Source organism: Palaemon carinicauda, chromosome 38 (assembly GCF_036898095.1).
Source record: "Palaemon carinicauda isolate YSFRI2023 chromosome 38, ASM3689809v2, whole genome shotgun sequence".
NCBI lineage: Eukaryota > Metazoa > Arthropoda > Malacostraca > Decapoda > Palaemonidae > Palaemon > Palaemon carinicauda.
In genome coordinates, this window is record NC_090762.1 from 3,274,273 (window position 1) to 3,299,272 (window position 25,000).

Consider the following 25,000-nt stretch of genomic DNA (forward strand, 5'->3'; position numbering starts at 1 on the left):
GGGACCGTGAAAAACAGGAGTGTCAATAAAGTAAATACTCGTAATGTGGTGCTTTGCAGCTAGACTCTATAATTACTACTTTCTGGTTGGATCGACGTTTAACTTAGAGAAAATATTTCTTAATAGGAATATAGACAGAGAGAACAAGTGCTTATTTCTATATATGTTTTTTTTTTTTTTAGATTATCAGTGAGTAACCAGTGTTTATATAGCAACAAAGTCAATATCAAAAGTAAAGGATTGACAAAAATATGCATTCGTGAGTTATTGCAAGCTCCTGCAAAGATAGACCGCCATAAGATAGTGAACATGTTTAAGTGCGTATGGAATGTAGCACAGTAGCATGTTTTTGCGTTAATAGTATTTGTTTAGGGAGAGAGAGCAGCATGCTTTGATAGGGGGAGTATGGCCCACTTGCTGCCGACGCTGAATTCGCAAGGTTATGCAACGCTTTTTTCCCCACTGTTTTTTTTTTTCTTATGGAACTGTTGAATAGAAAAGGGACCATTACTTTATACTTCATCTAATTTACGACGATTTTCAAGGGACCTTTACTATATACTTCATCTAATATACGACGATGTTCAAGGGACCTTTACTTATACTTCATCTAATATACGACGATTTTCAAGGGACCTTTACTATATACTTCATCTAATTTACGACGATTTTCAAGGGACCTTTACTATTTACTTCATCTAATATACGACGATTTTCAAGGGACCTTTACTATATACTTCATTTAATATACGACGATTTTCAAGGGACCTTTACTTATACTTCATCTAATATACGACGATTTTCAAGGGACCTTTACTTATACTTCATCTAATATACGACGATTTTCAAGGGACCTTTACTATATACTTCATCTAATATACGACGATTTTCAAGGGACCTTTACTTATACTTCATCTAATATACGACGATTTTCAAGGGACCTTTACTATATACTTCATCTAATTTACGACGATTTTCAAGGGACCTTTACTATTTACTTCATCTAATATACGACGATTTTCAAGGGACCTTTACTATATACTTCATCTAATTTACGACGATTTTCAAGGGACCTTTACTATTTCCTTCATCTAATATACGACGATTTTCAAGGGACCTTTACTTATACTTCATCTAATATACGACGATTTTCAAGGGACCTTTACTATATACTTCATCTAATATACGACGATTTTCAAGGGACCTTTACTATATACTTCATTTAATATACGACGATTTTCAAGGGACCTTTACTTATACTTCATCTAATATACGACGATTTTCAAGGGACCTTTACTTATACTTCATCTAATATACGACGATTTTCAAGGGACCTTTACTATATACTTCATCTAATATACGACGATTTTCAAGGGACCTTTACTATATACTGCATCTAATATACGACGATTTTCAAGGGACCTTTACTTATACTTCATCTAATATACGACGATTTTCAAGGGACCTTTACTATATACTTCATCTAATATACGACGATTTTCAAGGGACCTTTACTTATACTTCATCTAATATACGACGATTTTCAAGGGACCTTTACTATATACTTCATCTAATTTACGACGATTTTCAAGGGACCTTTACTTATACTTCATCTAATATACGACGATTTTCAAGGGACCTTTACTATATACTTCATCTAATATACGACGATTTTCAAGGGACCTTTACTATATACTGCATCTAATATACGACGATTTTCATGGGACCTTTACTTATACTTCATCTAATATACGACGATTTTCAAGGGACCTTTACTATATACTTCATCTAATATACGACGATTTTCAAGGGACCTTTACTATATACTTCATCTAATATACGACGATTTTCAAGGGACCTTTACTTATACTTCATCTAATATACGACGATTTTCAAGGGACCTTTACTATATAGGGAGGTATCTAAACATTGCAGCATATTTTTTGATTTCAGTGAATTATCAAGAGTGCACATTTGAAAAGAAGTAGCAGCAACTGCTAATTTTCCAGTTATAATAAAAAAGTTATTATTTTTTTAATGAAATAGACGATGTCAAACGATCAGTTATGTACAGGGAATAACTTTGACTTCTACATACCAAGTACTTCCACTGTCTTTTAAAATCCCAGCATTTCTTTACTAAATACAAGCTACATAAAGAGACAGGCAGACTGGTAGACAGAATAAAAGAAAACAGTGGCTAGATTTGCAACAAAGTCATGTTGAACCAATTACGTGGCTCGTTCTTAAAATGGAAAAATATTAAGCGTTGATACACGTATCTGTGATAGAAATGTATTCTGAAAATTAACGTCCTTGGGCAAGTCGTGGTTAGCAATCGGAAAATTTTTATAATACAGCAATAGAAATACATTGTATACATACATTTTACCATATATATATATATATATATATATATATATATATATATATATATATATATATATATATATATATATATATATATATATATATATATATATATATATATATATATATATATATATGTGTGTGTGTGTGTGTGTGTGTGTGTGTGTATGAAATTCATATACTGTATTTATATAGTTTGATTACATCTAAGCCTATTCTCAAATAGCCAATTTCAGCTACGAGGAAGTAGCCCTAGAGACACAAAAAAAAACAAGATATCAGCAGTAATCGAAGATCAGCCCCTATGCATAATACGTCCCATTGCATAATTTGCTTCATTATACATGTACCGAAAGCTCACATCAGCGTGTTCAAACCCTTATCTCACCACACCCTTAGACTGTTAGCACCATCAAGTCGATTTTCATCCAGCACTTTTTTTTTACACATTCTCCTCCCTTGCTAAACTCTCTTAATTATGCATCGACCTATTATCCTGGGTTCTATCTACGCAAGTAAATCGTTATTAAGCTCTCGTGTCTATGTTTAGAGGATTTAAATTGTCTAAGCTACAACTTATTATAACTATTTTTGGCACATTTTAATTTCAACATACTTTTTAGTCTCCCCACGTCTTTTGCCTAAAGGTGAGTTAACTTTACACAAATTAATTTTTTTTTCATGGCATCCAAACCTATTGTTACACAATTTACATTTTTTTTTCATGGCATCCAAACCTATTGTTACACAAATTACATTTTTTTTTCATGGCATCCAAACCTATTGTTACACAAATTACATTTTTTTTTTCATGGCATCCAAACCTATTGTTACACAAATTACATTTTTTTTTCATGGCATCCAAACATATTGTTTCACAAATTATATATATATTTTTTTCATGGCATCCAAACCTATTGTTACACAATTTACATTTTTTTTTCATGGCATCCAAACCTATTGTTACACAATTTACATTTTTTTTCTCATGGCATCCAAACCTATTGTTACACAATTTACATTTTTTTTCTCATGGCATCCAAACCTATTGTTACACAATTTACATTTTTTTTCTCATGGCATCCAAACCTATTGTTACACAAATTACATTTTTTTCTTCATGGCATCCAAACCTATTGTTACACAATTTACATTTTTTTCTTCATGGCATCCAAACCTATTGTTACACAATTTACATTTTTTTCTTCATGGCATCCAAACCTATTGTTACACAATTTACATTTTTTTCTTCATGGCATCCAAACCTATTGTTACACAATTTACATTTTTTTCTTCATGGCATCCAAACCTATTGTTACACAATTTACATTTTTTTTCTCATGGCATCCAAACCTATTGTTACACAATTTACATTTTTTTTCTCATGGCATCCAAACCTATTGTTACACAAATTACATTTTTTTTTTCATGGCATCCAAACCTATTGTTACACAAATTACATTTTTTTTTCATGGCATCCAAACATATTGTTTCACAAATTATATATATATTTTTTTCATGGCATCCAAACCTATTGTTACACAATTTACATTTTTTTTTCATGGCATCCAAACCTATTGTTACACAATTTACATTTTTTTTCTCATGGCATCCAAACCTATTGTTACACAATTTACATTTTTTTTCTCATGGCATCCAAACCTATTGTTACACAATTTACATTTTTTTTCTCATGGCATCCAAACCTATTGTTACACAATTTACATTTTTTTTCTCATGGCATCCAAACCTATTGTTACACAATTTACATTTTTTTTTCATGGCATCCAAACATATTGTTTCACAAATTATATATATATTTTTTTCATGGCATCCAAACCTATTGTTACACAATTTACATTTTTTTTCTCATGGCATCCAAACCTATTGTTACACAAATTACATTTTTTTTTCATGGCATCCAAACCTATTGTTACACAAATTATATATATATTTTTTTCATGGCATCCAAACCTATTGTTACACAATTTACATTTTTTTTTCATGGCATCCAAACCTATTGTTACACAATTTACATTTTTTTTCTCATGGCATCCAAACCTATTGTTACACAAATTACATTTTTTTTTCATGGCATCCAAACCTATTGTTACACAAATTACATTTTTTTTTCATGGCATCCAAACCTATTGTTACACAAATTACATTTTTTTTTCATGGCATCCAAACATATTGTTTCACAAATTATATATATATTTTTTTCATGGCATCCAAACCTATTGTTACACAATTTACATTTTTTTTCTCATGGCATCCAAACCTATTGTTACACAAATTACATTTTTTTTTCATGGCATCCAAACATATTGTTTCACAAATTATATATATATTTTTTTCATGGCATCCAAACCTATTGTTACACAATTTACATTTTTTTTTCATGGCATCCAAACCTATTGTTACACAATTTACATTTTTTTTCTCATGGCATCCAAACCTATTGTTACACAAATTACATTTTTTTTTCATGGCATCCAAACCTATTGTTACACAAATTACATTTTTTTTTTCATGGCATCCAAACCTATTGTTACACAAATTACATTTTTTTTTCATGGCATCCAAACATATTGTTTCACAAATTATATATATATTTTTTTCATGGCATCCAAACCTATTGTTACACAATTTACATTTTTTTTCTCATGGCATCCAAACCTATTGTTACACAAATTACATTTTTTTTTCATGGCATCCAAACCTATTGTTACACAATTTACATTTTTTTTCTCATGGCATCCAAACCTATTGTTACACAATTTACATTTTTTTTCTCATGGCATCCAAACCTATTGTTACACAATTTACATTTTTTTTCTCATGGCATCCAAACCTATTGTTACACAATTTACATTTTTTTTCTCATGGCATCCAAACCTATTGTTACACAATTTACATTTTTTTTCTCATGGCATCCAAACCTATTGTTACACAATTTACATTTTTTTTCTCATGGCATCCAAACCTATTGTTACACAATTTACATTTTTTTTCTCATGGCATCCAAACCTATTGTTACACAATTTACATTTTTTTTCTCATGGCATCCAAACCTATTGTTACACAATTTACATTTTTTTTCTCATGGCATCCAAACCTATTGTTACACAATTTACATTTTTTTTTCTCATGGCATCCAAACCTATTGTTACACAAATTACATTTTTTTTTCATGGCATCCAAACCTATTGTTACACAAATTACATTTTTTTTTCATGGCATCCAAACCTATTGTTACACAAATTACATTTTTTTTTCATGGCATCCAAACCTATTGTTACACAATTTACATTTTTTTTTCATGGCATCCAAACCTATTGTTACACAAATTACATTTTTTTTTTCATGGCATCCAAACCTATTGTTACACAATTTACATTTTTTTTTCATGGCATCCAAACCTATTGTTACACAAATTACATTTTTTTTCATGGCATCCAAACCTATTGTTACACAATTTACATTTTTTTTTCATGGCATCCAAACCTATTGTTACACAATTTACATTTTTTTTCTCATGGCATCCAAACCTATTGTTACACAAATTACATTTTTTTTCATGGCATCCAAACCTATTGTTACACAATTTACATTTTTTTTCTCATGGCATCCAAACCTATTGTTACACAAATTACATTTTTTTTCATGGCATCCAAACCTATTGTTACACAATTTACATTTTTTTTTCATGGCATCCAAACCTATTGTTACACAAATTACATTTTTTTTTCTCATGGCATCCAAACCTATTGTTACACAAATTACATTTTTTTTCTCATGGCATCCAAACCTATTGTTACACAATTTACATTTTTTTTTCATGGCATCCAAACCTATTGTTACACAAATTACATTTTTTTTTCATGGCATCCAAACCTATTGTTACACAATTTACATTTTTTTTTCATGGCATCCAAACCTATTGTTACACAAATTACATTTTTTTTCATGGCATCCAAACCTATTGTTACACAATTTACATTTTTTTTCTCATGGCATCCAAACCTATTGTTACACAAATTACATTTTTTTTTCATGGCATCCAAACCTATTGTTACACAAATTACATTTTTTTTTCATGGCATCCAAACCTATTGTTACACAATTTACATTTTTTTTTTTCATGGCATCCAAACCTATTGTTACACAATTTACATTTTTTTCTCATGGCATCCAAACCTATTGTTACACAAATTAATTTTTTTTCTCATGGCATCCAAACCTATTGTTACACAATTTACATTTTTTTTCTCATGGCATCCAAACCTATTGTTACACAATTTACATTTTTTTTCTCATGGCATCCAAACCTATTGTTACACAAATTACATTTTTTTTTTCATGGCATCCAAACCTATTGTTACACAAATTACATTTTTTTTTCATGGCATCCAAACCTATTGTTACACAAATTACATTTTTTTTTTCATGGCATCCAAACCTATTGTTACACAAATTACATTTTTTTTTTCATGGCATCCAAACCTATTGTTACACAAATTACATTTTTTTTTTCATGGCATCCAAACCTATTGTTACACAAATTACATTTTTTTTTCATGGCATCCAAACCTATTGTTACACAAATTACATTTTTTTTTTCATGGCATCCAAACCTATTGTTACACAAATTACATTTTTTTTTCATGGCATCCAAACCTATTGTTACACAATTTACATTTTTTTTTTCATGGCATCCAAACCTATTGTTACACAAATTACATTTTTTTTTTCATGGCATCCAAACCTATTGTTACACAAATTACATTTTTTTTTCATGGCATCCAAACCTATTGTTACACAAATTACATTTTTTTTCTCATGGCATCCAAACCTATTGTTACACAAATTACATTTTTTTTCATGGCATCCAAACCTATTGTTACACAAATTACATTTTTTTTCTCATGGCATCCAAACCTATTGTTACACAATTTACATTTTTTTTTCATGGCATCCAAACCTATTGTTACACAAATTACATTTTTTTTCTCATGGCATCCAAACCTATTGTTACACAATTTACATTTTTTTTTCATGGCATCCAAACCTATTGTTACACAATTTACATTTTTTTTCTCATGGCATCCAAACCTATTGTTACACAAATTACATTTTTTTTCATGGCATCCAAACCTATTGTTACACAAATTACATTTTTTTTCTCATGGCATCCAAACCTATTGTTACACAATTTACATTTTTTTTTTCATGGCATCCAAACCTATTGTTACACAATTTACATTTTTTTTCTCATGGCATCCAAACCTATTGTTACACAAATTAATTTTTTTTTTTCATGGCATCCAAACCTATTGTTACACAAATTAATTTTTTTTTTCTCATGGCATCCAAACCTATTGTTACACAAATTAATTTTTTTTCTCATGGCATCCAAACCTATTGTTACACAAATTAATTTTTTTTTCATGGCATCCAAACCTATTGTTACACAATTTACATTTTTTTTCATGGCATCCAAACCTATTGTTACACAAATTACATTTTTTTTCTCATGGCATCCAAACCTATTGTTACACAAATTAATTTTTTTTTTCTCATGGCATCCAAACCTATTGTTACACAATTTACATTTTTTTTTCATGGCATCCAAACCTATTGTTACACAAATTAATTTTTTTTTTCTCATGGCATCCAAACCTATTGTTACACAATTTGCATTTTTTTTTCATGGCATCCAAACCTATTGTTACACAAATTAATTTTTTTTTCTCATGGCATCCAAACCTATTGTTACACAATTTACATTTTTTTTTTCATGGCATCCAAACCTATTGTTACACAAATTAATTTTTTTTTTCATGGCATCCAAACCTATTGTTACACAAATTAATATTTTTTTCTCATGGCATCCAAACCTATTGTTACACAATTTACATTTTTTTTTCATGGCATCCAAACCTATTGTTACACAAATTAATTTTTTTTTTCATGGCATCCAAACCTATTGTTACACAAATTAATTTTTTTTTCTCATGGCATCCAAACCTATTGTTACACAATTTACATTTTTTTTTCATGGCATCCAAACCTATTGTTACACAAATTACATTTTTTTTTTCATGGCATCCAAACCTATTGTTACACAAATTACATTTTTTTTTTCATGGCATCCAAACCTATTGTTACACAAATTAATTTTTTTTCTCATGGCATCCAAACCTATTGTTACACAAATTAATTTTTTTTCTCATGGCATCCAAACCTATTGTTACACAATTTACATTTTTTTTTCATGGCATCCAAACCTATTGTTACACAAATTACATTTTTTTTTCATGGCATCCAAACCTATTGTTACACAAATTAATTTTTTTTCTCATGGCATCCAAACCTATTGTTACACAAATTAATTTTTTTTTTCTCATGGCATCCAAACCTATTGTTACACAATTTACATTTTTTTTTCATGGCATCCAAACCTATTGTTACACAAATTAATTTTTTTTTTCTCATGGCATCCAAACCTATTGTTACACAAATTATATATTTTTTTTCATGGCATCCAAACCTATTGTTACACAAATTATATATTTTTTTCTCATGGCATCCAAACCTATTGTTACACAAATTATATATTTTTTTTCATGGCATCCAAACCTATTGTTACACAAATTATATATTTTTTTCTCATGGCATCCAAACCTATTGTTACACAAATTATATATTTTTTTTCATGGCATCCAAACCTATTGTTACACAAATTATATATTTTTTTCTCATGGCATCCAAACCTATTGTTACACAAATTATATATTTTTTTCTCATGGCATCCAAACCTATTGTTACACAAATTATATATTTTTTTTTCATGGCATCCAAACCTATTGTTACACAATTTACATTTTTTTTAATGGCATCCAAACCTATTGTTACACAAATTACATTTTTTTTCATGGCATCCAAACCTATTGTTACACAAATTACATTTTTTTTTCATGGCATCCAAACCTATTGTTACACAAATTACATTTTTTTTTCATGGCATCCAAACCTATTGTTACACAATTTACATTTTTTTTTCATGGCATCCAAACCTATTGTTACACAAATTACATTTTTTTTTTCATGGCATCCAAACCTATTGTTACACAAATTACATTTTTTTTCATGGCATCCAAACCTATTGTTACACAAATTAATTTTTTTTTTCTCATGGCATCCAAACCTATTGTTACACAAATTACATTTTTTTTTCATGGCATCCAAACCTATTGTTACACAAATTACATTTTTTTTTCATGGCATCCAAACCTATTGTTACACAAATTACATTTTTTTTTCATGGCATCCAAACCTATTGTTACACAAATTACATTTTTTTTTCATGGCATCCAAACCTATTGTTACACAAATTACATTTTTTTTTCATGGCATCCAAACCTATTGTTACACAAATTAATTTTTTTTCTCATGGCATCCAAACCTATTGTTACACAAATTAATTTTTTTTCTCATGGCATCCAAACCTATTGTTACACAATTTACATTTTTTTTTCATGGCATCCAAACCTATTGTTACACAAATTACATTTTTTTTTCATGGCATCCAAACCTATTGTTACACAAATTAATTTTTTTTCTCATGGCATCCAAACCTATTGTTACACAAATTAATTTTTTTTCTCATGGCATCCAAACCTATTGTTACACAAATTAATTTTTTTTCTCATGGCATCCAAACCTATTGTTACACAAATTATATATTTTTTTCATGGCATCCAAACCTATTGTTACACAAATTATATATTTTTTTCTCATGGCATCCAAACCTATTGTTACACAAATTATATATTTTTTTTCATGGCATCCAAACCTATTGTTACACAAATTATATATTTTTTTCTCATGGCATCCAAACCTATTGTTACACAAATTATATATTTTTTTTCATGGCATCCAAACCCATTGTTACACAATTTACATTTTTTTTTCATGGCATCCAAACCTATTGTTACACAATTTACATTTTTTTTTCATGGCATCCAAACCTATTGTTACACAAATTACATTTTTTTTCATGGCATCCAAACCTATTGTTACACAAATTACATTTTTTTTTCATGGCATCCAAACCTATTGTTACACAAATTACATTTTTTTTCATGGCATCTAAACCTATTGTTACACAAATTACATTTTTTTTTCATGGCATCCAAACCTATTGTTACACAAATTACATTTTTTTTTCATGGCATCCAAACCTATTGTTACACAAATTACATTTTTTTTCATGGCATCTAAACCTATTGTTACACAATTTACATTTTTTTTTCATGGCATCCAAACCTATTGTTACACAAATTACATTTTTTTTTTCATGGCATCTAAACCTATTGTTACACAAATTATTTTTTTTTTCATGGCATCCAAACCTATTGTTACACAAATTACATTTTTTTTCATGGCATCTAAACCTATTGTTACACAAATTACATTTTTTTTTCATGGCATCCAAACCTATTGTTACACAAATTACATTTCTTTTCATGGCATCTAAACCTATTGTTACACAATTTACATTTTTTTTTCATGGCATCCAAACCTATTGTTACACAAATTACATTTTTTTTTCATGGCATCCAAACCTATTGTTACACAAATTACATTTTTTTTTCATGGCATCCAAACCTATTGTTACACAATTTACATTTTTTTTTTCATGGCATCCAAACCTATTGTTACACAAATTACATTTTTTTTTTCATGGCATCCAAACCTATTGTTACACAAATTACATTTTTTTTCATGGCATCCAAACCTATTGTTACACAATTTACATTTTTTTTTTTCATGGCATCCAAACCTATTGTTACACAAATTACATTTTTTTTCATGGCATCTAAACCTATTGTTACACAATTTACATTTTTTTTTTCATGGCATCCAAACCTATTGTTACACAATTTACATTTTTTTTTCATGGCATCCAAACCTATTGTTACACAAATTACATTTTTTTTTCATGGCATCCAAACCTATTGTTACACAAATTATTTTTTTTTTCATGGCATCCAAACCTATTGTTACACAAATTACATTTTTTTTCATGGCATCTAAACCTATTGTTACACAAATTACATTTTTTTTTTCATGGCATCCAAACCTATTGTTACACAAATTACATTTTTTTTCATGGCATCTAAACCTATTGTTACACAATTTACATTTTTTTCCATGGCATCCAAACCTATTGTTACACAATTTACATTTTTTTTTCATGGCATCCAAACCTATTGTTACACAAATTAAATTTTTTTTTTCATGGCATCCAAACCTATTGTTACACAATTTACATTTTTTTTTCATGGCATCCAAACCTATTGTTACACAATTTACATTTTTTTTTCATGGCATCCAAACCTATTGTTACACAAATTACATTTTTTTTCATGGCATCCAAACCTATTGTTACACAAATTACATTTTTTTTTCATGGCATCCAAACCTATTGTTACACAATTTACATTTTTTTTTCATGGCATCCAAACCTATTGTTACACAAATTAATTTTTGTTTTCTCATGGCATCCAAACCTATTGTTACACAATTTACATTTTTTTTTCATGGCATCCAAACCTATTGTTACACAAATTAATTTTTTTTTTTCTCATGGCATCCAAACCTATTGTTACACAATTTACATTTTTTTTTCATGGCATCCAAACCTATTGTTACACAAATTACATTTTTTTTTTCATGGCATCCAAACCTATTGTTACACAAATTACATTTTTTTTCATGGCATCCAAACCTATTGTTACACAATTTACATTTTTTTTTCATGGCATCCAAACCTATTGTTACACAAATTAAATTTTTTTTTCATGGCATCCAAACCTATTGTTACACAAATTAAATTTTTTTTTCATGGCATCCAAACCTATTGTTACACAAATTAAATTTTTTTATCATGGCATCCAAACCTATTGTTACACAAATTACATTTTTTTTTCATGGCATCCAAACCTATTGTTACACAATTTATATATTTTTTTCATGGCATCCAAACCTATTGTTACACAAATTAATTTTTTTTTCTCATGGCATCCAAACCTATTGTTACACAAATTACATTTTTTTTTTTCATGGCATCCAAACCTATTGTTACACAAATTAAATTTTTTTTTCATGGCATCCAAACCTATTGTTACACAAATTAAATTTTTTTTTCATGGCATCCAAACCTATTGTTACACAAATTAAATTTTTTTATCATGGCATCCAAACCTATTGTTACACAAATTACATTTTTTTTTTCATGGCATCCAAACCTATTGTTACACAAATTACATTTTTTTTTCATGGCATCCAAACCTATTGTTACACAATTTATATATTTTTTTCATGGCATCCAAACCTATTGTTACACAAATTACATTTTTTTTTCATGGCATCCAAACCTATTGTTTCACAAATTACATTTTTTTCATGGCATCCAAACCTATTGTTAAACAAATTATATATATATTTTTTTTTATGGCATCAAAACCTATTGTTACACAAATTACATTTTTTTTTTCATGGCATCAAAACCTATTGCAAAATCGTGCTGTCTACCTTGTTACTTTATTAAATGATTCACCCTTTCGAATCCTAGACTAACCAACACCTTCCTTTCTTATACTTTTCTTCCTAATGTTCATTGCTTTTTATCATTCATTTAACGTAGTAACATTGTCCTTGTTCACATTCATTTGTAACCTTTCCTTCTTACAGCCATAATTCCTAAAGTCTATTTTCCCCTTACTAACTAATACCTCTCTCTCTCTCTCTCTCTCTCTCTCTCTCTCTCTCTCTCTCTCTCTCTCGTCTCTCTCTCTCTCTCTCTCTCTCTCTCTTTGTAATTTCTCGCCATTATCAGTAAATGTTAACCACCCATATTCTAAATTACAGCCCATATCAATATCCTTTTAAACTACAGTATGTTTTCTCCTTACTAACTAATCTCTCTCTCTCTCTCTCTCTCTCTCTCTCTCTCTCTCTCTCTCTCTCTCTCTCTCTCTCTCTCTCTCTGTAATTTCTCGCCATTATTAGTAAATGTTAACCACCCATATTCCAAATTGCAGCCCCAATTAATATCCTATTAAACTACGGTATGTTTCCCCTTACTAACTATTAACTCTCTCTCTCTCTCTCTCTCTCTCTCTCTCTCTCTCTCTCTCTCTCTCTCTCTCTCTCTCTCTCTCTCTCTCTTTGTAATTTCTCGCCATTATCAGTAAATGTTAACCACCCATATTTCAAATTACAGCCCCAATTAAAATCCTATTAAATACATTATGTTTCCCCTTACTAACTAATCTCTCTCTCTCTCTCTCTCTCTCTCTCTCTCTCTCTCTCTCTCTCTCTCTCTCTCTCTCTCTCTCTCTCTCTCTCTCTCCTCTTTCTCTCTCTCTCTCTCATATTCAATGTTGATTTACTTTCCCCCCATGCGCATGATTTTACATGCAGATAACGCCTTCAGTCATTCCGTACACATGTACAGTATACTGTAGAGTGTAGATGACTCACAGCCTGTACACTGTATCCGTCTGTACTCTAGCTACCCCTCCTGTACGACTTCCTTCCCATCCTTTTTTTATTCCTTTATTATAAACTTTTTTCGTCTGCCCTATCTCATGCTTCGAAACCTGTTTTCCGCTTTTACGTATCGTCGTATTGTCCACTTTTCCTATTTCTTTTATATTATATACTAATATATATTAGAGCGATCTTAAAAGCATGAAATTTATTAGAATACAGAATATGCTTAAAGAATTACATATCTATTTGGGTTTAAACCGATGGCAAATTGAAAAATATTATACATCAATCAAATAAGAAATAAAACTATTAGCCAGTATAAGCAATTTCTTTTGGTTCCATTAAATGATTTTCCTCAGAATTCGACTTTTTAATGTTGTTTTAAATTCGACTTTTTATTGTTGTTTTGAATTCGACTTTTTATTGTTGTTTTGAATTCGATTTTTTATTGTTGTTTTGAATTCGACTTTTTAATGTTGTTTTGAATTCGACTTTTTATTGTTGTTTTGAATTCGACTTTTTATTGTTGTTTTGAATTCGACTTTTTAATGTTGTTTTGAATTCGATTTTTTATTGTTGTTTTGAATTCGACTTTTTAATGTTGTTTTGAATTCGACTTTTTATTGTTGTTTTGAATTCGACTTTTTATTGTTGTTTTGAATTCGATTTTTTATTGTTGTTTTGAATTCGACTTTTTATTGTTGTTTTGAATTCGACTTTTTATTGTTGTTTTGAATTCGACTTTTTATTGTTGTTTTGAATTCGACTTTTTATTGTTGTTTTGAATTCGACTTTTTAATGTTGTTTTGAATTCGACTTTTTATTGTTGTTTTGAATTCGACTTTTTATTGTTGTTTTGAATTCGACTTTTTAATGTTGTTTTGAATTCGATTTTTTATTGTTGTTTTGAATTCGACTTTTTAATGTTGTTTTGAATTCGACTTTTTATTGTTGTTTTGAATTCGACTTTTTATTGTTGTTTTGAATTCGACTTTTTATTGTTGTTTTGAATTCGACTTTTTAATGTTGTTTTGAATTCGACTTTTTATTGTTGTTTTGAATTCGACTTTTTATTGTTGTTTTGAATTCGACTTTTTATTGTTGTTTTGAATTCAATTTTTTATTGTTGTTTTGAATTCGACTTTTTATTGTTGTTTTGAATTCGATTTTTTATTGTTGTTTTGAATTCGACTTTTTATTGTTGTTTTGAATTCGACTTTTTATTGTTGTTTTGAATTCGACTTTTTATTGTTGTTTTGAATTCGACTTTTCATTGTTGTGTTGAATTCGACTTTTTATTGTTGTTTTGAATTCGATTTTTTTATTGTTGTTTTGAATTCGACTTTTTATTGTTGTTTTGAATTCGACTCTTTATTGTTGTTTTGAATTCGACTTTTTATTGTTGTTTTGAATTCGACTTTTTATTGTTGTTTTGAATTCGACTTTTTATTGTTGTTTTGAATTCGACTTTTTAATGTTGTTTTGAATTCGATTTTTTATTGTTGTTTTGAATTCGACTTTTTATTGTTGTTTTGAATTCGACTTTTTAATGTTGTTTTGAATTCGACTTTTTAATGTTGTTTTAAATTCGACTTTTTATTGTTGTTTTGAATTTGACTTTTTATTGTTGTTTTGAATTCGACTTTTTATTGTTGTTTTGAATTCGACTTTTTAATGTTGTTTTGAATTCGACTTTTTATTGTTGTTTTGAATTCGACTTTTTATTGTTGTTTTGAATTCGACTTTTTATTGTTGTTTTGAATTCGATTTTTTATTGTTGTTTTGAATTCGACTTTTTAATGTTGTTTTGAATTCGACTTTTTATTGTTGTTTTGAATTCGACTTTTTAATGTTGTTTTGAATTCGACTTTTTATTGTTGTTTTGAATTCGACTTTTTAATGTTGTTTTGAATTCGACTTTTTATTGTTGTTTTGAATTCGACTTTTTATTGTTGTTTTGAATTTGACTTTTTATTGTTGTTTTGAATTCGACTTTTTAATGTTGTTTTGAATTCGATTTTTTATTGTTGTTTTGAATTCGACTTTTTATTGTTGTTTTGAATTCGACATTTTAATGTTGTTTTGAATTCGACTTTTTATTGTTGTTTTGAATTCGACTTTTTATTGTTGTTTTGCTATCACAGTAACAACCCGTTTTATTATTCTGTTATTTGCATCCATATGAATGTTGTTTACTACCTGATAAAATTTAAACTGGTTAAATTTTATTTATGCATTGAGGAGCCTAAGACGTATTCAACCCTTCATTTTTTTTTTTTTTTTCTCGGTTTGGCTTTGATATGGGGTGACTGACACAGACACTCCTTCTTTGGATTTTGGTAAAGGAAACATTCCATCACTATTTTCATCATAAAGGTGAATGAGAAGTCGCTTTGCTGATACAAAAGAACACTTTTTGCTAGCAATGCTTCTAAATCGTTTAGAACAGTGTTAGGTAATAGGTACACTTACACAGCAAGGTAGCTGTTAATTATTGAAGATGTATTATTATTTTTCATTTGCACATTTTAAGAGAAACTGGGATTTCCCGGGAAAAAAAAATAAAATCCAGGGAATTTTCCCGGACATAAAAGCAACGAGATTCCGGGAAACAATCCCTAGTTCTTACTTTACTCCCAATTAACCAGGTGGAAAAAAATAAGAAAAAAAAAAGGTGAAAAGTGGACAGATTATTAAATGAATTATGCTTCTAAAAAATGTATAATTTTAAGTAAATTTCATTTATATTCATATACGATGTAAATTTTCTAAATATTTGCTTTTTGATAAATTTCTTGTGCATGTAGTACACTACTTGAAACCTTCTTAAGGTCAATCGCCAGGTAACGTGATGCAATGCGTTTGCATTTTCTCAGAGCAATAAATCTTTATAAGACTGGTCAATAAAGAAAGGTCAGTGCTACGCCCCCTCAGATAGTTATACATCTATTACTGGCCTGGTTTTCGTAATGGTAGAACCAGTGCAAATTGTATCGTCATGTGAAGAATTATACTGTAGTTCACAATTATGTTTTAATAGCAGTAATCCATTTGATAACTTTAGCAACGAAGTATTTATTGATTTTACATATTTCATGCATACCTTTGTCAGATATAGAGAGCACTAACGGGTGCACACGACTACAAAAGGACTACAAAATTATCACTAAAGGACTACAAAATAACTACAAAAGAGCTACAAAAGGAATATAAAAGGATTACAAAATGACTGCAAAAAGACTATAGAAAGACTATAAAAGGACTACAAAATTATCACAAAAGGACTACAAAATAACTACAAAAGGGCTACAAAGGGACTATAAAAGGATTACAAAATGACTACAAAAAGACTATAGAAAGACTATAAAAGGACTACAAAATTATCACAAGAGGACTACAAAAGAACTACAAAAGGACTATAAAAGGATTACAAAATGACTACAAAAAGACTATAGAAAGACTATAAAAGGACTACAAAAGGACTATGGAGGCTTATCTTATGAAATTTTCTTAGCTAGATAAAACGAATATGCTCGCAGGATATTTTGTTATCTAATTTCATTTCCCATGTGAGACTTCTTATATTAAGAACATCCAACAAACTTGATATTCTGATATACGGTAAATTCAGTGATAGGTTTGTGTGTGTATTATATATATATATATATATACTGTATATATATAGATTATATATACAGTATATATATAAATATTTAAATATATATATATATATATATATATATTTATATATATGTATATATATACATATATATATGAATATATATTATATATATATGTATATATATATATATTATATATATATAAATGACTGTACGGTTATCATTTCATTTGTTTGATTTACCAACTATTATGATTCCTATAGACTTCATCAACACATTGTAAATCTGATGTCCTTTATAAATTTAAACCAGAACAAAGGAATTATTAGTATTATTATTGTTGTTATTATCCCTGTTGCCATTATTATTATTATTATTATTATTATTATTATTATTATTATTATTATTATTATTATTATTATTATTATTATTATTATTATTTTCTTCCGTAGAAAAGTCTTCCACTTGGAGGTCCATGAAGATCGAGGATCAAGGAAATGATGGCAAACAAAGGTATGTTTTTCTTTCTAAGTTTTCTAAGTATTGTATTCCTAAGCTTACTTTACCAAGGAACGTATGTTGGCTGGTTCTGCAACCCTACTAGGTTGGTTTGCTGGGAACGGTCACACAAAAGTCTCCCACCATCAGCTATTTGCACTGGCCAGCGTTTTAATGAAAATTGGCCAAACTCCAGACATGAATTTACATGTCTGAGGCCTTTGTCCTGCAGTGGACTAGAAACGGTGGCATTTGATGTTGATATATATATATATATATATATGTGTGTATATATATATATATATATATACATACACGTATATATATATATATATGTGTGTGTGTGTGTGTGTGGGTGTGTGTTATATGTTATATATATATATATATATATTGTATGTGTGTGTATATATAAAGATATATATATATATATATATAGATAGATAGATAGATAGATAGATAGATAGATAGATAGATATACTGGATATATGATATATATATATATATATATATGTGTGTGTGTGTGTGTGTGTGCGTGTGTATTTGCGTAAATATTTGTATATTATATATACATATATGTATGTATATATACATGAGTAAATAAAAATTAACGATAAACAGGGCGCCCTCATGAGACGGGCTTTAGGAAATAACCAGACATATTCACTCCCTTCTTCATTCAGGATTAGAATACTTTGTCAAGGTTGAGTTCCTTGAACAGAAAACCTGATTTTTACATCTGCCACGTCATACACCTTCACAGATCGTACATTGGGAATATTCACATCAGGCTACGTATATTACATCGTGTACTCACGATTCCTAGATGTTATTGGCTTTCCATTTCTATGTCTCCTTATTTCCCTTTTCATAATTGAATGAGGATTCTCTTCCTAAATTCTCCTGGTATTTGCAAAATATAAACTTTTTTTTAGCTAGCCTATTGTCTTATGTTATCCTCAAGTCATAGAGAATATAGAGAATAGGTTTTTGCCTCATTTACTCGCGAGCTTCTCACGCAACTGCATCTTATTAAACATCTGATCGATATAGTAATGTATTTAAGAATAGTATATCAAAGATTATCATCCCCTATAATTCTTATAGAAACATTCATCATCTTTCCTTACATAAAGGGACAATTATTCCCGTCCACCATTTCTTTAGAACAATTTCCTTATCTAGATTTTACTATGTATGCCCCTGATAGCAATTTAATTGCACTTTTTCCCCGATAATTCAGTGTTTTAATTGCAATTGAACTCATTCAGTTTAATCAGTGATCTATTTACGCATTAACTTTCCTCTTTGCAATCATTTAGTTTAAAAATTTTTTTTTTTTTTTTTTTTTTTTTTTACGTTGACTTTGATAATAAAAAACTTTTCTCTTTGTATTTACTTCCTAAAACAACGACTCTTCGTTTCCCTTAAAGTATCTGCCAAAAAGAAAAAAAAAACAAGTATAATGAGCCTCTTCTTTTTCAAGCACTGTCCTTGACCATCGCATTCATCGATTTGCTTACCGACACATGTTTATCTCTATAATTCAGCACTTATTTCACACTACCCATTAAATTACTGTGTACCAATTCACTGCTTACTGCTTTCATTCCTTCGTCCTCCCCCTCCTGAAGCACACCACAACCTGTTGATTCTGAGAGACACACCTTCAATTTCCCTTACACCCTGAACATCGGAGTCATGAGACACTTGCAACTTGTTTGACATTCGATCAGCGTTTTTGTAGAATGCTGTTTCGATCTCCCAATACTGCCGAGGCGATATGAATGTTCATATTCCTAGAGACAGCGCAATCTCACCAGGACATCTTCACTTTGAGAAAGAAATGTGTAAACGACAAATTAATGAGGATTTTTTTTTCCCATATATCGATAAATTTCCAAACCATAGAATTAGATAATATAAGTTTACTTAACTTACAAAGACTCTTAATGCTCCTATTATTTATTAATGCTTATTCTCAATATATACCCCATTTTGATTCTTAGGTCATAAAAATCTATACATCTCATATACACGATGGATAAGAAAATATTAAAATCTACTTATGAGTTAATTCCATTAAGCATTTGTCACTGTCACCTGACTGTTATAAGGATAAAAAAGAATTAATTTCACTAATGAAAGCTTATAAAGCATATGTAGATTAATATATATATATATATATATATATATACCCTTTTTGAATAAGGATACCTTAACGTGGTGAAAGGGTTTGTGTCTCGACATGATCAGTTAGGCTGTACTAGTCAGGGCGACTCATACTAGATTGGTTTGCTGTGAGCGATCTGACTAAAGTCCCCCAACATGACCAATCTACAGTGTCCAGCGTGGTGATGAAAATTGTCCAAACTTCAGACACGAATAAGAACATGTCTGAGGCTATTGGCCTTCATTGGATTAGAACAGCTGCATTTATATATATATATATATATATATATATAAGTATACATACATACATATATACACCTGCTTACATCCATATATATATATATATATATATATGTATATGCTTATATGTATAGACCTACATACACGTATATGTATAATTACACACCCATATATAGTGGTATATATATATATATATATATATAGACTGTATGTGTGTGCTTGTGAAAAAGGAACCATCCATGAAAAATAAAAACAGGACATGATTAGATTGTTATGTTATTGGGATAGTACACGTACAGGTTTAAAAATAATTAAAAAAAAAAAAAAAAGCTACATCTGTGAGGAGCAATGCAAAAATAATTTCATGATTCAATCCCCATTAAAGATTCAATTTATTTTACATATGTGCTCACATATGTGAATCTAAAGCTAATTATATTGATTAAAATTAGATAGGCACTGCACATCGCAAGGAACTGGCTATCCCTTGATGAATTTAGCCAATGAACCCTATTTATTCGAGGCTATTTGTGTCAATAGGAGTAGGTGATGATGATTCTGATGAAATAATCTAAAACCTGTCTAGGTCCATATAGGATATATATATATATATATATATATATATGTATATATATCTATCTATATATATATATATATATATATATTGAAATATCGTAACTGTAACAGCTACAGACTTAAAGAGGACATTATAAGAGTGAATACAGGACGATGAAATGAGAGAGAGAGAGAGAGAGAGAGAGAGAGAGAGAGAGAAAATACTCACTGCTTTTTCCCTTTAGTTTCAATTTATTATCACCCCTTCGTAATCCTTGGGATTTACGTGTTGATGTAATACCTATGCTCTGTTCATTATTTCATTCATGAAAATGGTAACTGACTGGAATATACAACTTTTTTCTTAATCAAGCATTTACTTCAATCTTGTCACTCTTGTGACGGATCGAGAGAAGGTTGTGACTCAAAGACAATATGAAAGCAACTGAGTAAATTTATTATAGAACACTCTCCTTTATATACAAAAGCTCAAAGCAACAAGAAATTTCATGTTAAAAAAACAGACACCGTTACAGATGAGAAAAACAGACATGTTTATTCTGGTTCTTTTTAGTGCGAGGGAAGAGCGAAGATTCAAGCATACTATATACACAAAATGAACTATGTACGATCGTGTGACACACGGTTGGTACACTCTCTTCATCATCATAATTGCATTCGGCATCGTATTTTCTCAATAATTCTAAATATCTTATCAACATTCGTTATATTTTTCAAGCACAATTATGACAGATGTCATATTTTGATATTTTTTTTTCTTTTTTTTTTTTTTGTATAACAAAAAATTGTTAAGTATTTACTGTGTTATCTTATATCTCCTGTTATCCCACAGACCACTTTATCGTGAAGATGAATAATTTGATGTTGCATCTTTATAATTCTTGTAGTCTCTTTAATTAACCATTTCATCGCACACTTAGTGTTATATCCCACGATCAAAATTGGCTCATTCTGGTTAACTTATTAGTAACGATAAAGCCAACTTACTCATTTTTAATCCCATCACCTCCGTTTGCATTTAAAGATTTAAAGGCTGCTCATGGATAGCAGAGGCAAAGGACAGTGGCATTGCCCTAGAGACTGACCATATTACAAATGATCAGCACCCAAGCTAGGACCAAGGTGGGCCAGGTAATGGCTGCTGATGACTTAGCAGATAGACTTAGAGGCTCCGCCAAATGCCCCCATGCTTACCTCACAAGGATGGTGAGGTTGCAACGACCAAAGGAACTAACGAGTTTGAGCGGGACTCGAACCCCAATGTGGCAATCAAGAGGCGAGAACGCTACCACCAGGCCACCACAACCCCTAACTAATATTTTCAATATTATTTTTTTTTTTTTTTTTTTTTTTTTTTTTATAATGATCAGTTTCACAAAGTGTCCCGAATAGCCATTACTAAAGAGACTTCGTAATTATTCTTCTATTTTACATCTGTTCCCACTTAATTTCTTTCATCTTGCTCTCCAGCCTCGACCTTTACTTCATACTACAAGTGCAAACCCCCCCCCCCTTTCCCGTGGCCTGATCGGTAACGTCTCTGCCTGGTGTTTCCCAGTCGGGGGTTCGAGTCCCGCTCAGACTCGTTAGTGCCATTAGTGTCTGCAACCTTACCATCCTTATGAGCTAAGGTTTGGGGGGTTTGGGGGAGCCTATAGGTCTATCTGCTGAGTCATGAGCAGCCACTGTCTGGCCCTCCCTGGTCCTAGCTTGGGTGGAGAGGAGGCTTGGGCGCTGATCATATAATATATGGTCAGTCTCTAGGGCATTGTCCTGCTTACTAGGGCAATGTCACTGTCCCTTGCCTCTGCCATTCATGAGCGACCTTTAAATGTCTTCCCCGGGCATAGCGACTAGCCATAAGGTCCAGTTTCTAAAAATCTAATAAATAGCTGAAATTTGTTTTTCGTTAAATTCTCAGTTATTTCTTCAGCCCATATCCTCCCCTTTCCATCTTTTATCCTAAGATCTGAGGGATCTTTTAACTTTCTCTTGATGGTCACTTCTCTATTACTTTATTCTCTTCAAGTATTAGCTATATTTTACCTCTTAATATTGATCAGATCTCGCCTTTTTCTTCCTAATAATATCATATGTCTCCTTATCTGCACTGTCGTCTTTATTACTGTTTCTTATGCCAGGCTGACACTTGCACGACTTTTTGCCACGAATTTGTCGTGGCAAGTCGTGACATTTTGTGGCACGAACTGGAAAATAAAAAAAAAAATTAAAAATTACCTCAGAATCACAGCTCACCTGTCCACATTTACACGAACTGGCACGCCGAGTTCACGACGAGTTCATGCATAGTTTTAGCATAGTTTGCGCACTTCCCGCATCGTCCCGACGAGTTCGCGCATAGTTCACGCCGCGTTCACGAAATTTTGTCGTGACCAAAATTTTGAACATTTCAAAATTCTCGTCACGACAGGTTCACGACGAGTTCACTCCAGTTCACGAAGAGTTCACGCCAGTTCACGACTCGAGTCGTGACAATGCGTGCCACAAATTCGTGCAAGTGTCAGGGTACCTTTATGGTTTTAAATCGCAAAATTCCACTGGTGTTGGTGACCCATTTAGCCTAATTGACATTTTGCTTGTATTCGCATGTCTGAATTACATTTATACCAACACTTTCAAAGTTATTTTTATAACAGAACCAAGTTCTATATCCCTTTTTGTTTCGTGTTGCCAATAAATAGATCCACTAACCTTATATCAACTCTTTTTCTTTAGCATTTCCAAGCATGCTCGTGAATATTCTTTGAAACTCACGTGTTATTATTATTATTATTATTATTATTATTATTATTATTATTATTATTACTAGCCAAGCTACAACCCCAGTTGGAAAAGCAAGATGTTATAAGCCCAAGGGCTCCAGTAGGGAAAAATAGCCCAGTGAGGAAAGGAAATAAGGAAATAAATAAATGATGCGAATAAATTGACAATAAATCATTCTAAAACCAGTAACGGTGTCAAAACAGATATGTCCTATATAAACTATTAACAACGTCAAAAACAGATATGTCATATATGAACTATAAAAAGACTCGTGTCATCCTGGTCAACATAAAAACATTTGCTACTAATTCAACTACTTGACTAGGAAGATCATTCCACAACTTGGTAACAGCTGGAATAAAACTTCTAGAATACTGTGGAGTATTGAGCCTCATGATGGAGAAAGCCTGGCTATTAGAATGAACTGCCTGCCTAGTATTACGAACAGGATAGAATTGCCCAGGGAGATCTGAATGTAAAGGATGGTCAGAGTTATGAAAAATCTTATGCAACATGCATAATGAACTAATTGAACGACGGTGCCAAAGATTGATATCTAGATCGGGAATAAGAAATTTAATAGACCGTGCCCCATATAAAAGGCATTTTTTCACAAACAATGACATCCCTGTTTTTTTTTTAATTTCCCCCTCTAGATTTTCTCTTTCTGGAGTACGTTCATGAAAATTCTTTGAAATTTATTTATTGCCACCAGCTATATCTTCCACGGTAGCCTTCTCCATAATGTAAATAACAATTACAGTTATGGGTGTAGTTTGGGTTTCTGTGCCCTCTTCACGGTACAATACTCTTGGCTCATTTGGAATGGAAGTACTAATGCCTTCCATAATGATAAAGTATTCTTTTCAAGTAAACATGAGAACACAATGGGAATATAGACATTGAATAGCTTTTCATATAACAAGCATAAGTCACGTCATTATAGAGCTGAACATTCTATCTGACTATAGATGTAGACTGTACCTACATATGGTTTTAATACAATTGTCTATTATTTTTACAATTTATAGACATATATCTATTGAATAACAATGATCTGAAAGTAAAGGGAAATTGCATGCGAGATCATTAAACGTCGAAAACAAAGACTATACCATCTGGTATATTGTTGGGTTTCGCTTTTACAGTAAGGCCAACCAGAGGCCAACTTCTCTCCA

The 25,000-nt window shown here is 30.5% G+C and overlaps 1 protein-coding gene across 4 annotated transcripts in view; it reads left to right on the plus strand.

Annotated features, from left to right (window-relative positions):
• Positions 1-25,000, plus strand: part of LOC137630378 (uncharacterized) — a 209,845-nt gene that overhangs the window by 50,391 nt on the left and 134,454 nt on the right. For 3 of the 4 annotated variants that reach the window (XM_068361818.1, XM_068361817.1, XM_068361816.1), the window contains exon 2: positions 18,008-18,068. In XM_068361818.1, coding sequence (XP_068217919.1) covers positions 18,053-18,068 — 16 coding nt within the window. In that variant the 5' untranslated portion in view covers positions 18,008-18,052. Of the gene's footprint in view, positions 1-415; positions 440-18,007; positions 18,069-25,000 lie in introns of those variants that run through there. The other variant, XM_068361819.1, reaches the window with a different exon arrangement.